Genomic DNA, 16,460 nt, shown 5'->3' on the forward strand with positions numbered 1-16,460 from the left:
TCATAATTATTCCCCAACTAAATGCTTTAAAAACGGCATTTTTTCCCTGAAATTCTTGCTATCACATTTAGTGTTTTCAGTTCAGTCCCAGGTAACTTTAAAGAAGTTCTGGTTCCATTCCTTAAAATATTATTTTTAGCACTTTTTTATTCTAATAATTTATAATAATGAATGATATAATAATGATATAATAATGAATCCATCTCATTTTATTTTGTATTCCTTTCAATGGCATATGAATGGGTGAGTATACTCACAAATACTTAAATATACAAACATTTTTGCTACATAGTAATATGCAGACATTTTTTATTTTATGCCTTTTCTTTTTAAAGACATGCTCTGGTCACATTACAACCAGCATATTCACATTAAAATAAAAGTTACAAACTATCAGACATGAGCCAAGACATGATCATCCTCAAATAAACTTTGCCTTCAAATAGTCTTTTGTTTCATTTTACTGCCAAAAGCTGGAGTTAAATGGAGGAGGAAATGAAATGGTGGTTCAGCTGCTATATTAATTCAACCAAGGCCATTCACACACATTTCTATTTAATAATCTTGGACCAAACCCAGCAACTTTAAAATTGTGGGTTATCAAGAAATGAATGACCTTTACACACCTGGACAGTGAAATAGTAAAGAGTGAGGAGAAAAATAAGAAAGGGAGATAAAAGGGAATCTAAATCAGCAAAGATGACAAAAGAGACTAATACTTTTTTTAAACAAGTGTCTCTACTACACTCTGTTGTTTTGAGATTCGCTGTGTTCCCTGATAAATATCTCCACTTCTCAGCTAGGACCATCAAGCTCCTGCCAGAAACCACTGGTTCAGGCAGGCAAAAGAGCTGCTCCCTGGGTACTCTGTGTGCAGGGCAGTGGGAGAGACCCAGAGCAGAGAGCTTTTCCTGCTTGTGGGTCCAAATCGGAGCATCCTGTATCTCAGGATGGTCACTCTGTGTCCTTAGACCTCTTCAAGGTACAGATCAGCCCCAGAAGTCCCAAGTCAGAAAGGACTTCTCCTGTTCCATAAGGGTCGGGTAGGTTCACTGTGAACAGCAGCTGACAGGGGGAGAAGGAACCTGGCCAAGGTTGTGACTGTGAAGGTCAAGGGGTTCACTGGAGGCCCCCGACAGGCCTGAACACACCACTCTCTCTAGGGGCTACAGCTAAACCTGTTTACCTGGTCCAGGACCTGAGAGTAGGGTGGATATGGAGTGACTGGGGGCAGGAAGGGTGGCAAACCCTGCTACCCAGCGACAACCATCTGCTGTTCACACAGGGTTGCAGGGAGGCCCAGTGCCTTCCATAATTTGGAAACATAGTAAGATATTTAATAATCCTCTAGGAAGGTGGCCAAGACTTGTCCTAGGAAGCAAACCATTTCTAATATTCCAAACAAGTTTTCTAAGAGGGAAAAACAGTTATAGAAGTTACTGTGTCACCATATAGCTCAATAGTCTTCACATATATTCAGCTAAAACTGAGTAAATGATCTAGCACTTCCAGCTGGAATGGCTTCTTAGACCAGTTTTAAGCACAGGCTGGTTTTCACAAAAATGAAATACTGGTGTTTTACAAACCCAGTTTTTATTTTTTTAAACCAGGAAAACTGTATAGATGAGCTTGTGATAGATACACTACAGAAAACACATGTATTCTTTGGCTATGTACACAATTCTTTGTTGTCCTATGGGGTTTTTTTTTCCCCATTAGTTTCTCCTGCAATTTATAGTAATTACTCTCTCACACTGAATGGACAAGCTGTGTATTTTTACTTTCGACTGAGGATTTCATTCCACATTTACTTAGATTAGACAAATTAGAATATGCAACTATGGATTCACGTGAAAACTTTCAGAAATAATGCTTGTTATGTCTGATGTAATAAATATAGTTATTTCATATCAGTTAAAAACAACAACGTCACTTTCTACCAGCTCCCATCAGGGGAGAGCCTAAGGCTGAGAGTCTGTTGGAATATTGTCATGATTTGTTTTTTCTCCAGAGACAGGATGCTTCAGAAACTGACCAGTAGCACCAATGTACAATCTTGATCGCATGGGCCATTTCTGAAAAAGAATATTTAAACAATAATCCAAAAGTTAGTATCTATGACAGACAGTGTACAATAAGAATATTAAAAATTCCTAATGCTTCAATGCAAATGCAATACTATGTAGCTAGTAACAACTGTGATTACGAAGTCTAAGTGATGACAAAAAAAAAGTTTATTAATGCTAACAGCAAAATTAAAAATATACCCAGACTCTGATTATAATGCATGCATGTGGGCCAGAACTGCAAAAAATTATGAAGAATAAGTATATTTAGATGTAGGAAAATTTATCTATCTACAATATTTTAACTTTAAACTCAACCTAAAACAAAATCCCTGGCTTTAAAAATGTTTTAAAAAGTGATATGTGGTATTACGCATCAACATTTGACAAAGGGTTACAATGAAAAGTGACTAATTCAACTACCTAAACATTTTATCCTGCTAAAAGCAACATCCGGAAGTTGCAAATATTAGAATGTTCGGGGTTACACAGCTAGAACATCTAGATTAAATGTCTGCTTGTGCTGGCATCACACGCCCTAACCTGCAGTCATCATCACATTTCTATTCTGATTGTGACTCTTCTAAATTCACCTTTAAAATGGCCAGCCTTTCAAATAATATAATTAATTTCCAAACAGGACGATGATGAAAAAATACACTATAGGTAATACTTTCAGGATGGACTTTTTTTTCTTACAGGGGACGGTCACATAATTTTGGTTTAAGGTCCTTGGAATACTAATCAGAGAAACACCGCTTTTTTTTTTTTTAATACAAAGATAAGTCTTTAGACTAAAGTGCAGTTCTTTGAGGTCAGCAGTGGGGTTCCACACTCTCCAGAGAGTAAACACTGGTGTGAGTGGCAGGCTACTTTCACCAGTGAATGTTCATGGGCAGACTGCTGGTTACACAGCACCATGAAATGTTCTTTTTTAAAAAAACTTAAGATTAATATATTTATTTGGCTCTGCCAGGCTTCAGTTGTGGCACACAGGATCTTAAATTTTTGTTGCAGCATACAGGAGTTGCGGCATGCAGAATCTTTAGTTGTGATATGTGGGATCTAGTTCCCTGACCAAGGGTCAAACCTGGGCCTCCTGCATTGGGAGCACAGAGTCTTAGCCACTGGACCACCAGTGGAAAGGGTGGTCCTTGGAATGTTCTTAAATGCCTGGAAGATAAACCATGGTGCTCAAACAGAGGTACAGTTCTTAATAATTCAAAGTCCGTAAGAGGACTTCCCTGGTGGTACAGTGGTTAAGAATCTGCCTGCTAATGCAAGGAACATAGGTTCCCTGATCCAGGAAGATTCCACATGCTGTAGGGCAGCTGAGCCCATGCTTTAGAGCCCGTGCTCCACAAGAGGAACCACTGCAATGAAAAGCCCGACCAGAGAGTAATCCCCATCCGCCACAACCAGAGAAAGCCCATGCATAGCAATGAAGACCCAATACAGCCAGTAAATAAAGGAATGAATAAATAAGTTTTTAAAAAGTTCATAAGAGCTCTGGCTTTTCAACACAAGTTGCACATTAGGATCACATGGGAGCTTTAAAAAAAAACCCCAAAAACTAATGGCCAAATCACACTCCAGACCAATTAAATCAGACTGGACCTCTTCAGAAAAGTATAAGGTAGAGCCAATTCTTATCTGAAATAATATAAGCCTGCCTTATAAGCCTTCCAAATACAGGGACTGTCACCTCAACTGGGATTCCAGATGTAAAATGTAGCATAAGGAATAATAAGTAAGCATATGAGTTTTATGCCTCCAGATGTGATAACTGAACTTGCTCCAATGTGCTTTAGATCATTTCAGAGTCCTAAAGTCAGATTATTCTGCTCAGAATCTAGCAGAACTTCAACACAGATTAAATACAACATCTGTGTTACTTGGAATTTAAAATGTTCCACTCCTATATAATCTTCCTATAAACAAACTTGTATTTTATATTCAATACAGTAATAAGACTGATTGTTATTTATTTTTGCAAATCCATTTCAGGTTTTGTTTTAAATCATAGAAGTGCATTCGTGTATGCTCTGGATGTATCATATTGGTCCTGTTCCTGGGATTCCCTTGACCAGTAGGGAACGTGAAGTGTTTTAGAAATTTGCCTGGGATTTTTTGATATGTCTGAATTTGGCATTGTTAGACCAGAGTTAAGACCTGCATTATACTGAAGAATCCAGTGTCATGGTATTATGGAGTGAACATTTGTGTTCCCCCAAAACTTACTTGTTAATGCTCTAACCCCCAGTGTGATGATAATTTGGAGAGGTAATTATGGTTAGATGAGGTCATGAGGGTGGGTCCCTCATGATAGGATTAGTGGCCTTTTAAGAAGAGGTAGAGCTCCCCTTCTTTGAGAAAGAGTGAAGTTGGCCAAATGCAAGACAGGAAGAGAGCTCTTGCTAGGAAGTGAGTTGGCCAACACCATGATCTTGAATTTTCCAGCCTCCTGAACTGTGAGAAAATAAATTTCTGTTGTTTCATCTACCCATCTATGGTATTTTATTTTCACAGTCTGAGGTGACTACCACATCCAGCAAATAGTATAGGGCACAGATCATCAATTTGAAGTGCAGATTTTCAGGCATATCATAAACAAGTGCTTTTCTTTATTTTTAAAAAACTTAATTAATTTGGACATGCCAGATCTTAGTTGCAGCACGTGGGATCTTCAAACTTTATTGAGGCATGCAAGATCTTTACTTGCAGCATGCAGGGTCTTTTAGTTGTGGAAGGTGAACTCTTAGTTGCAGTATGTGGGGATCTGGTTCCTTGATCAGGGATCAATCCCTGGCCCCTTGTACTGGGAGCATGCAGTATTGGCCACTGGACCACCAGGGAAGTCCCTAAATCTGCACTTTTCAATCTTTTACACTACTGCCACATTTTCATGAGTATAAAAATTTCATGCTCAAACCTCAAATATAATTTGAGAATTCTATACTTGAAAATATAGATAATAGATGTAGATAATAATAATTTGAGAATGTGAATTAAAACACATCAAAAAATAAATAAAAGTACTACTGAATGCTCCCTGTTAGTTCTATGTGTTGCCTGGGTTTCACTGTATTGAGAATCACTCTAAAGCATGCAACCAAGAGTGGACCAATGAAGGCATCTGCTCTACAGCCTTGCTAGTAGGTAAGTGGCCTTCCCAGGTGGCCCAGAGGTAAAGAATCTGGGTAAAGAATTGTCTTGCGAATGCAAGACATGAGGGTTTGATCCCTGGGTAGGGAAGATCCCCTAGAGCAGGAAATGGCACCCCACTCCAGTATTCTTGCCTGGAAAATTCCATGGACAGAGGAGCCTGGTGAGCTACAGTCAGTGGGGCTGCCAAGAGTCAGACACCACTGAGCAACTGAGCACACACACTACATAAGTAATTTATATGTAATTTATGAAACAAACCTAAAAATGTTTATGTGGATTTTTGCCTGATATTTCATGGACTAAGTAAAGTTCCCTTTTTAATAACTTTGTGTCCCTGGATTTTCAAAAAGGCTACTAAAATTTTTTTTAATGAATTTAATGTAGACACACAAATAGTTTTAGGAGTCAGAAATAAACATATAAATAAAATATTGGTTAGGTTGCATGGCAGCATCATGCCAATAAAATCAGGTGACTGATTTACATTTCACTTCTCAATGGTCTGTTTTAGCATTGTGTAGATTAACACAATCCTGACTTTCTGCTTTACCTAAGAAGGCATATTTAAAATTAGGTAGTTTCTTAGCTTAGAACAATCTAATGCACTCATACAATTAACCAGAACTAAACCGGAAACAAAAGACTTTAAAAATATATATTCTTGATTTTTGGAGTTAAATGATTCCAAAATAACAAAACAAAGTAACAAAATTTATTTTTTAAAATTACTGTTTATCTGTGTTATCAACAATGATTCTCCAGGGGTAATGCAATTAATAAGGCCAACTGTGCTTTTCTTACAATGTAAGTATCTGAAATACAGCCCTGTTCTCTTGGAGTTCTGCTCTTTTGGATGCTGGTGCTGATCAGAACTGTTCACATCCCAAACACATATAAAGTGTTGTTTTAGCCTATCTTCCGGGATCCCAGTCTCTTAAACCTTCCAGTTTCATTTGAGGTATTCTTTTTTTGTTTAAGATTCTCAGAGAGCTTCTTTTTTTAAAATTTATTTGGCTGCGCCAAGTCTTAGTTTTGGCATGCAGGTTCTTACGTTATTCAGGATCTGGTTCCCTGACCAGGGATGGAACCCCGGCCCCCTGCATTGGAAGGCACAGAATCTTAACCACTGGACCAATGGGCAAGTCCCTTGGGGTACTCTTACTATAAATTCCCAACAATGCTAACAATGCCAAATCTCCAATACTGATAATAAGATGATTATTTTGATGATTCAAAATTATGGCCTTGAAATATTTGTTAATGGATCTTTGATCATCAAAGTAAGGCCCAGTAATACTATGTTGTAAGACAGAAAAACAGTCATTTTGGAACACTCTTTAACTAAAGGTTACAGTATCTTTTGTAGATTAAAAAGTACAAATAATCAGAATATTTCTTTGGCATTAGATTAATCAACAACAGACTTAATATTTAAGCATTTTGGTAATATTTGTAAAATCAAGTGTCACAAACTGTTTCAGTTATGTACACAGAATCTCTTTCCTCGGCATCGCCGCAGCACGGGGTTATAAGTCTCCTATGGCACGTACAGCGTTCTCTCTTAAAAGTGTTATTGTTCAGTAGCTAAGTCCAGTCTGACTCTTCTGCGACTCCATGGACTATAGCCCACCAGGCTTCTCTGTCCATGGGATTCTCCAGGCAAGAATACTGGAGTGGGTTGCCACTTCCTCCGCAAGGGGATCTTCCCAATGTGGGGAATGAACCTGCGCATCTCCTGCATTGGCAGGCAGATTCTTTACCGCTTAGCCACTGGGGAAGCGGAGAGGGCAATGGCAACCCAGTCCAGTACTCTTGCCTGGAAAATCTCATGGACAGATGAGCCTGGTAGGCTGCAGTCCATAGGGTCGCTGAGAGTCAGACACGACTGAGTGACTTCACTTTCACTTTCATGTATCGGAGAAGGAAACGGCAAGGAATCCTAGGGACAGGGGAGCCTGGTGGGCCGCAGTCTATGGGGTCGCACAGAGTCGGACACGACTAGCGACTTAGCAGTAGCAGCAGCAGCAGCACTGGGGAAGCCTGTATCTTATAATACTGTTATTGTATTTCTGTCTTTTTCTCCATTATATGTTCATTTAGGGCAAGGATTGAGTCTTACCCTTAATTGTATTCACTCTCTTAACAACAGTGCTCTGCACATAGCAGGCACTCAGTAAATAATTTTAAAATAGTAATTTGTTCAACCACCATCAATTTCATTTTTTAATATTTACTTTTATTTATTTGCCCAGGTCTTAGTTGTGGCATCTGGGATCTCTGATCTTCCTTGCCAGCATGCAGGATCTTTAGCTATGGCATGTGGGTCTAGTTCCCTGACCAGGAATAGAATCCTGACATCCATGCACTGAGAGCACAGAGGCTTAGCCACTGGACTACCAGGGAAGTCCCTCAATTTTGTTTTAAGAGGTAATCTTTGGCCGTCTTTCATTATCCCTATAATTGTCTCTTAAAATCAAAATAATTGATTCAGAGGACAAATGAGATATAATTTTTCTTTAAAGAGTTATAAGACTACAAAAACATTTGGTATGGGAATTAGGGCAAAAAGAAACTCTTGTTAAGCTTATTGTTACATGAAGTGTATGGTTTTAGCATTCATGAAAATTATGGTTTTAACGTTACTCATTCAAAAAAGCACTGCAAGAAACAAAAGTGCAAAACAACGGGATTTCTCATATGATTTCTCTCTCCCACAAAGAGGCATTTAACAGATGCCTTTTGTATTAAGCCTACTTAATGTTGAAATAAACTTTGTTAGAGTATAATGTCAAGTCAAAAGAAATCTAATATAAATGATACATTTGAATAGCAATCTGAGGTACCTAATATTAATCTAATATTGATAGATTAATAACATCTAATGGTTATATACAAAAACCCCTTAATTAGTAATTGAATATTATGTTGATTACATTTGCAAAGTAAATTTTGTTAAAGCTTACCACAGAATTTTAAGTTCAGTCAATATTAGAGGATGTATTTTAGCCTCATTTCAATAATGATTATTCAATAATTTACTGAACACTGATATACTTAAGGCAAAGTCTTAATTTTATATTTGTGTGTGTGAAAATGCTTCAGAATAGTAGAATAAAATTTTGAATATTTAGTTTTAGAAAATATAGGGAAGGTGACTCATTTTGAACAGAAAGCCTGATCGATGTAATATTTAAAAACAATTAGATCTAGGAGAAAAGGATGATGAGAGTCTAAATATTGCAATATAGGTAATAAATCATAATCATATAAACAGTATTAAACAAAACCCCCACCAATTTTGTACATTACTACCTACATGTAATGTAAAAAATATTATACAAGAGGAACTCTCTTGGGTAATTTTGTACATTAAAGAATTTGAATATAGTATTTAATCCGAACACAAATACAAGCCAATTTATTATGAAAATTACATAAACTCATTGTAGTTTTTCTAACATTTCTAACATTCTTGGTAGTTGCCTAGTCTATGATAGTTAACATTAAAATGGACTGAAAATTTACCATAGGGGGATGCAGAACGGTCTTATTTTACAGAAAAATTTCAACATTGGTTTCCTAGGGTGAGTTAGCAACAGATAATTCCATCACCCTATTTAATTCGTGAAACTTAAAAAAAATTGACAAAAATCACAAGGGGAAACATAATTATGTAAATTAAAAACCCTCAAAGGCTCTGGTAACTAAAAATTATCAGGATGTGCAACCAAGCACCCCACCAGGCACCCCCGAAAAATTTCTCATCTAGGAAAGGTATTCTGTAGGTTCCATCATCCTATAGGGGGCATGAAACTCCCCCTACCCAAGCCACCCCAGGTTTAAGCCACTACCTGCAAACAGTTAAGGAGTAACCTAGTGCAGTGGGGACCTCCCTGCCGGTGACTTGGCAGGCGAAGATCGCTCTTCGGGTCTGTCCCCTGTCTCACACGGAAGGAGCGGTGAGAGCTCGCTGGTATCTGCCCAAGCAGTGTCAGACTCGGCAGGTCATGGTGGCTTGCTCCCGGGCCCGGCTCCTCAGTGCCCTGCCCGCCTACCTTGACCGGGTGTAGGTAACCATCCCCGCGAAGGGCGCCCAGTCCTGGGTCCGCCGGCGCCGCGTCGTCCTGCAGGCTGCGGGTGAGGTGCGCAATATAGGTGGTGGCCAGCAGCAACACGTCCAGCTTGGACAGCTTTGTGTCCGGCGGCACCGACGGCAGCGTGCGCTGCAGCTCCAGGAAGGCGTGCCGCAGAGTCTGCACGCGGCTGCGCTCCCGCGCCGCGTTCGCGGCCGCCGGCCGCCCGCCTCCCGAGCGCGCGCCGCCGCCTGGGCCCGAGGGTCCCGGCCCGGTCCGTCCGGGGCTCAAGTCTCTGGCTGCGGCTACCGGGGGCGCGAGCTCGCTGCTGGAGATCAGGGGGCTGCCTGCGGGGCCGCCGCGGTCCATAGCAGCTTCCCTGCAAAGGATCGAAGGCGCGGTGAGGCCGGGGCGCTGGTCGAGCTTAGTCCAGATGGGAGCGCAGCCCTCTCGCTCCCGCTGCGCGCCCTGCCCCACCATCCGATGTGGCTCCGGGCCATCTCAGAGTCGAGCGCCTTCTGATTGGGGCACTTTTGCCTCCCGGCGTCTGGGGAGAGTTGGGGGGCCTGAGGATTCCTAGACTGGTTAGAAGGCTCAGGAGGGCCCCGGTACCAAACAGCCTTGTATGCTGTGCTTAGTCGCTCAGTCGTGTCCGACTCTTTGCGACCCCATGGACTGTAGACAACCAGGTTCCTCTGTCCATGGCATTCTCCAGGCAAGAATACTGGAGTGGGTTGCCATTTCCTTCTCCAGGGAAATCTTGTTGACTCAGGAATCGAACCCAAGTCTCCGCATTGCAGGCGTATTCTTTACCGTCTGAGCCACCAGGGAAGCCCAACCGCCTTACTTTGCACCAACAATTTAGTCAAGAAGGCTACGATACTGGGGGAAGGAAGATTTCAGGTTCAGAACTTGTTCGCGCGTCTGGATTATTAACCTGCCCATCCCGCGGGAAAGATGGAGGGGGTCAACTCGTAGAGCACGCCGCGGCCCGCGGTGCCCGCGCCGGCCGCCCTCGCATTATGCGTTCCGGAGGCTCGGGGTCCCCAGGGGCGACAGCAGGAGCCCGGGGCGGTTTCTGCCAGAGTGAGGGACCTGTGGCGTCACCTCAGACTAAGGCACCCGCCACCCGTCCAAGTCCGGGAACTGCGCGGCAGGGGTCGGACCCGGGTCCTCACCTTTCCTGGAGGGGCTGTGCGGGGTTCGGCTCTGCTGCGCGGGAAGAGAAGCGTCTAGCCGGGTCTGCGTGGCCTGGACCGCGCCGGTCACTCCATCTTCGTCCAGCGGATCGGGTGCGCCTTTTATGCGGGCTCCTCCGAGGCGAAGACTGCTTGCGGGCCAAGCTAGGCGCCGGGATCACCGCGGCAGGACCCGCCGACGTCCTCTGGCACCTGTGGTGCTGGGCTGTGGGGCTGCGTGCTCCCGGAGCCTCTCTGCTTCGGGAGACTCATTAATCAAACCGTCCGGCGGGGCGGGGCCACAGGGGCGGGGCGTCTTGCTGGCCACGCCCCCCGCGTTCAGGTTCTCCCCCAGGTCGGGCCCCGAGCGCGGTACGTCAAGCGCTCCGGTGGGGCCAGAGTCGCGGCTTGGGCTCTAAGGACCCCAGCGCGGCCTCGCGAGTTACATTGTCTCGCCGTGAACCTTCCGCTTCGGGCTCAAGCTGAGCCCCGGGCGCCTTCCAGACCCGCGCCGGGCCGAGGCGCGAAGGTGGCCGTTCTGTGGAACGCGCCTTAACTTTCGGTGAGGAAGTGTGGCGTGTGCCTCCTCGACGCGCTCACCGTTTGCTGCACCACAAGGTCAACGTCTCCTGCCGTCTTGACCGCTTGAAGCGTAGTCCCGCCGCCTCGGGACTCCTCGACCAGTGTATTGAGCCGCCCGGAGGTAAACTGCACTGAGTTCGAGCGTGCGCACGGTCTGTGGTACTTTTAGTTTCCCCAGTCGCAATCGCTTCTTCCCGAGGTCGGCGCCTCCATCGTCCCATCCCCCCGGGGCCCCCCTTTGTTTCCGTAGTTGGAACGGATTTGGGAGTTTCCCTGTAGGGAGCTCGCCCGAGGTGTTGTACCCTCGTGGCTCCTGGGGAGCGGGGATGGCGGCCGCCTCCAGGCTCCTTGAGAAAAGGGGGCGCTGCCCGGGAAAGCCCGGGCCCTGGACGCCCCCGACCTGGTGTGGCTTCCGCTCGTTTGCAACCATCGCCTTCACAGGTGAAGTTTGAGCAGGCGCCCAATATTTCCCAGCAATGTGATTAATGCATCCTTGAAAACAATTCTTGCGTCAATCTTTGGGGGTCGAGACAGAATATCGAATTTAAAGTATCCTTAATGAAACCGTTCTTGTACATGTGACATAATTTCATCCTTTACCATATATTTAAAAATTGGAGCTGCCAACAAGTGCAGGGCTTTCCTGGTAAAGAATCCACCTGTCAATCCCAGTTTGATCCTTGGGTCAGGAAGATACCTTGGAAGAAATGGCAACCCACTCTAGCATATTTGCCTGGAGAATCCCCTTGGCCAGAAGAGCCTGGCAGGCTATAGTCCTTGGGGTCGCAAAAGAGTCAAACACGACTTAGCGACTAAATAACAAACCTAGTACATAGTAATGGTGGTACTTAGGGACTCGATGGACGTGAGTCTGAGTGAACTCTGGGAGATGGTGATGGACAGGGAGGCCTGGCGTGCTGCGATTCATGGGGTCGCAAAGAGTCGGACACGACTGAGCAACTGAACTGAACTGAACTGAACTTCATTTGAGTATAAAGTTCCACACACTTTATTAGTAACTCAGAGTAATCCTCAGGTTTTCATCTCTATTCCCATTCGATAAATATAGTCAGATTTACACTTTAAGATAAAGAAGCACACCAAAATACCGTGAGTTCAGAAAACGATTACTGTTGATGAATGAGAAAGCACATCTTTATTTTCCCAGAAAATTGTATGTAATGAGGAATAAAGCAATTGTAAAGGACTGTTTCAGATTTTATAAAGAAGCAAATCAAACAGGAATTGCAAAGGTTTTTCTTATATAATGAGAGACTGTAAAGCCACAAACCACAAAAGATGATGTTGCCTAGTGCTATAAAAGTAAAGAATGAAACATTTCAGATCACTGAGGTTGAATTTACTGTTTTACAAATTTACTTTCAAATTATGAAGAAGGTGAGGTTCACGTGCATCATTTTTTGTCAGCAAGCTTTCAGATGCCTTCAAAGAGAGACTTCTGTATTGACAGAGAGAAATAAAAAACAGCATTTAAATTATTTCAAAACTGAAAGTTATCCAAAACAGGTAGGAAACGTATATAATCTTGGACACATTAACAACAGTGAAGGCTAATGATTAGTTACTAAACTGTGAATCTTCTCAGGCTTTAAAGAAAGCAGAAACGAAGATTGTGCCTCTGAGGCAGGGAAGATTATGGAAAATTTGTGAGTTGGGAGAGGTGTGGAAATAACAATATTGGAGCGAAGGTAGGGGCCAGGATTAGGGTAGGCAAATTAGGTGCTCAGGGCTCCTTATATTTTGCACCCTGGCATCTCATAAGCCTCCTCTTAGCCTAGACTGCTAGAGTCTTCTGGTCCTCTAGGAGTTGGGGCGAATGTGCATGTGCGGCACAGGGCAGGCACTTCACTGCTAATAATGACTGGCCAGTTGCCTGCTGAGTTGCCCAACAGGTTCGAAAGGACTGATGTAACAAGACCTGCCACCTCAGGCCACCCCCTTGTCTTGTCTGCTGCCACTCTAAGCAGCCTCTGAATCCTCTGATGACTCTAGTCCTAATTCCTACTAGACTCTAGTATTTGCAATTAAAGTTGAAATGGAGAATAAACATCTTCAAATTTTCAACATTATATAAATTAGTAACAGGTATCTTTTTAAGTGCTAAGTGTTTTACAGAAAGCACTTTTATTTTCTCATTTAGTGTTTACAAAAACCCTTCGAGGACCTTATAGTTGAGAAAATAAAGCTAAGACAGTTGAAAAAAGTTGTCCAAGGTCACACAGTTACTAAGTGGCAGAGACAGAATTCAGGCCAGGCAGACTAACCTTAACACTTGTGCTTTTTACCATACTATTTTATTTACTATTTGTAGGGATCTTCATTATTTGCAAAACATTTTTTTTTTGTATCTCTTATCTCAGTAAAGAGCATTAACTTGAATCCCTATTAACAATCCAAATACTATTTTCATTATACATCTTTCTTTGAAATTCTTGCCTAATCTGGTTATAGAGTGCTATAGATTTTATTTCACTGAGTGTGATTAGGCCTTTTAAAAAGATATTTATTTATTTGGCTGCATCAGGTCTTAGATGTGGCATGCAGAATCCTTATTTGCAGCATGCGGACTCTTTAAGTTGCAGTGTGTGAGATCTAGTTCCTTGCCAGGGATCAAAGACTGCATTGGGAGTTTGGAGTCTTAGCCACTGGACCATCAGGGAAGTCCCAGAGTGATGTAGGTCTCAAAATCATACTTATCTTTTTAAAAAATATGTCACAGAGTTTGTTACCTTTATAATGTAAAATGATCACATATACCAGTGAAGAAAATATATTGTTTTGTTATGTGTATACAGTTGGTACTTTTTTCACCTTTCAGCTATTTCCTTCATTGTAAATTAAGGTATAATTTTACAGACTTAAACAGTCCTTTGAGTACATAGTTCAGCAGTTTTGATAAAACATTTACAGTCATTTAACTACTACCACAATAAAAATATGCAACATTTCATCACCCCCTCAAAATTCCCTTGTATTGACCCTTTGTAGTCAACCCCAGGTCCTCAGCACCTACTCATGTTTTCTGTCTCTGCAGTTTTGCCTTTGGCAGTAGGTCATGGAATCTTACATTGTGTAGCCTTTTAAGTCTGGTGTCTTTCATTCAGCATAGTGCTTCTGAGGTCTGTGTCATTTCATATATTGCTAGCTCATTTCTTTTTAATGCCGAGTAGTATTCCATTGTATGGATGTACCACAGTTTGTTTATCCATTCCCTGCTGAGGGGCTTTTGGGTTGTTCCCAATTTTTGGTGATTCTTCGTAAGCCACTAAAAACATTAGGGTTCAGATTTTTGTGTGAGTATATGTTTTCATTTCACCTGGGGAAATACTTAGGAGTGGGACTGCTGAGTGTGTTGAGTGTGTGTTTAACTTTGTAAGAATATGTCAAACTTTTTTCCAAATTGGCTGAACTATTCTTTTTGCATCGCCACCAGTAGTGCATGACAGTTCTGGTGGCTCCATATCCTCGTTAGCATTACTTGATTTATTTTTTCTTTTTACCCACTGTAATGGACATTTTTAAAGAAAAAATATTGATCCAGTATTTACAACATTTTAAAAATCAGATGATTCCACAATCTAGATATCTTGCTTGCCAGATAATCTGATTTGCCAAGTTCAACTTGCCTGTCTGGCTGTAGTGTTTTGGAGCCAAGTAGCTACAGTTGCCTTTAGTTGGACAGCATGCTCTCCAGTTTACCTCAGTCACATTCTCACCTGCTTCCCTTACTTATTTTATCTGCTTTTACTTTAGGGTGTTTTTGAGACCCCCCTGGCAGTGTAATGTTTTTGAGACCCCCTGGCAGTGTAATTAAGAACTTGACTTTCGGAGTCAATGACCTGGATTCATGTCCCAGTTCAGCCTCCTGGCAATCCTGTGACGTTGGGCTCCTCTGACTGGGTTTCTCCAACACTCATTTTCCCTATATATAAGTTGGGGCTGATAGTACTCTTATCTCAAAGGGTCCTACTGTGTTTTATAATTTGTTTGGGTAATGAAGACTAAGCTTTCAGAATAGAAATTTTAAAATGGAAAATAACTAGTACAGTTCTTATAACGTACATAATTCTTGTTCATAGAGTAAGCCATTGACAGAGTTGAGACTAGACATCACAAAAGCTAGCTTAGACTGTTTTAAAAACAGTTTTGTTGCTCATTACTATTACTTTCTTTTTCCTTTTTTTTTAGGGAGGTGAGAGTTCTCCTAATTTCAAAAGAGTTCTTTGAGAACTGCAAACCAAAATCTTAGCATTATACCTATATTACTGATGCATACAGTTATTTTGCATATAAAAGTTGGTTAGGCTGAGGTTGGATTTAACATAGCAAAATTAAAAGTAGTTAGAGTTTTACAAATGAGTTTATATAATATCATCCCAGAGTTTCATGACTAAAAGTATTATCTAAGTTTTAAAAAATTCTTCTTGAAGCACATAGGAGATCTGTTGTTACAACTGTTCAAACATAGCATAACCTTAACAGTGGTAAAAGCAAATTATTTTGTACTGTTTTTAAAGATCACTTTTTAACTCAAAGAAACCCAATGCTTTCATTTCTAACTAAAGTTAGTAGGTATTTTATAAATAGTTAAATAACACACAGTGAACATTTCCTATGAATTATAGGTCCCAGGGATTCACATTCCTTAAAGGTGTCTGAACCTAAGGGCATTCTAACCCAGCTAGGAAGGTATTATTTTTACATTAACAGAAGGGATGGATTGACTATATTGACATTGCTTGGGCTTGAAAGATAGTTAATCAAGTAACAGTTTGCTCTTTTCATTGTACCGTGCTGTGGGTACTGTATTCTCAGTGGATCTTATTTACAATGTACAAATGTATTTAATGCCTATTTTTAAATTACCAAGGCTCAAATACCTCCTAGCCAGCTTGAAAAGAGAGGAAACATCTGTCAGAAAGTATTTACTGTGACAAACAGAGAAAGAGGCAATAATTTGCACATTTTTTGTTCCATACCACATACTATTTTTAATTGAACAGTGAAGGCATTTGTTCAGAATCGGCCTTTAAATAAAAAAATAGTGTTGAACTAATCTTTAATTAAAGTGTACATTGATAGTATCAAGTTCAGTTTGGGGGTCAACAGCAACGTCAATGAGTCTGACTTTTTCCTCCCTGTAGGGAAGGCAGGCTTATGTAAATATACATGAGCACAGACGGCATGCATTTATAAAGGAGGTGGAAAACATTCCCCTGTCATTGGACAGATGTTGCTTCACTGTGTTCTACACAGGACACAGGCACAGCTCTCAGTGTGTAAACCTTAAAGGAGTGTGGGGCTTATACTTCTAGAATTTTGGAAAAACCTCTAAAGCTCCTTTCCACCTCTGATCAGGCTCCCCACCTTGA

At 41.7% G+C, this 16,460-nt stretch overlaps 2 protein-coding genes across 2 annotated transcripts in view; both read right to left on the bottom strand.

The window, feature by feature from the left end:
* Window positions 1-1,961: 1,961 nt before the first annotated feature.
* Window positions 1,962-9,676, bottom strand: TCF24 (transcription factor 24). Its single transcript, XM_068983291.1, has 2 exons — window positions 9,290-9,676; window positions 1,962-2,075 (listed from the first exon to the last, which is right to left on the bottom strand). Exons 1-2 carry the CDS (start codon window positions 9,674-9,676, stop codon window positions 1,962-1,964), a joined length of 501 nt encoding a protein of 166 aa, XP_068839392.1.
* Window positions 9,677-11,502: 1,826 nt separating this feature from the next.
* PPP1R42 (protein phosphatase 1 regulatory subunit 42) overlaps window positions 11,503-16,460 on the bottom strand; it is a 36,421-nt gene continuing 31,463 nt past the window's right edge. Inside the window, exons 8-9 of the mRNA XM_068983426.1 lie at window positions 12,448-12,526; window positions 11,503-11,583 (exon numbers count right to left, since the gene is read on the bottom strand). Of these exons, the coding sequence (XP_068839527.1) occupies window positions 11,503-11,583; window positions 12,448-12,526 (160 nt within the window). The remainder of the gene's footprint in view (window positions 11,584-12,447; window positions 12,527-16,460) is intronic.

Source organism: Capricornis sumatraensis, chromosome 11 (assembly GCF_032405125.1).
Source record: "Capricornis sumatraensis isolate serow.1 chromosome 11, serow.2, whole genome shotgun sequence".
NCBI lineage: Eukaryota > Metazoa > Chordata > Mammalia > Artiodactyla > Bovidae > Capricornis > Capricornis sumatraensis.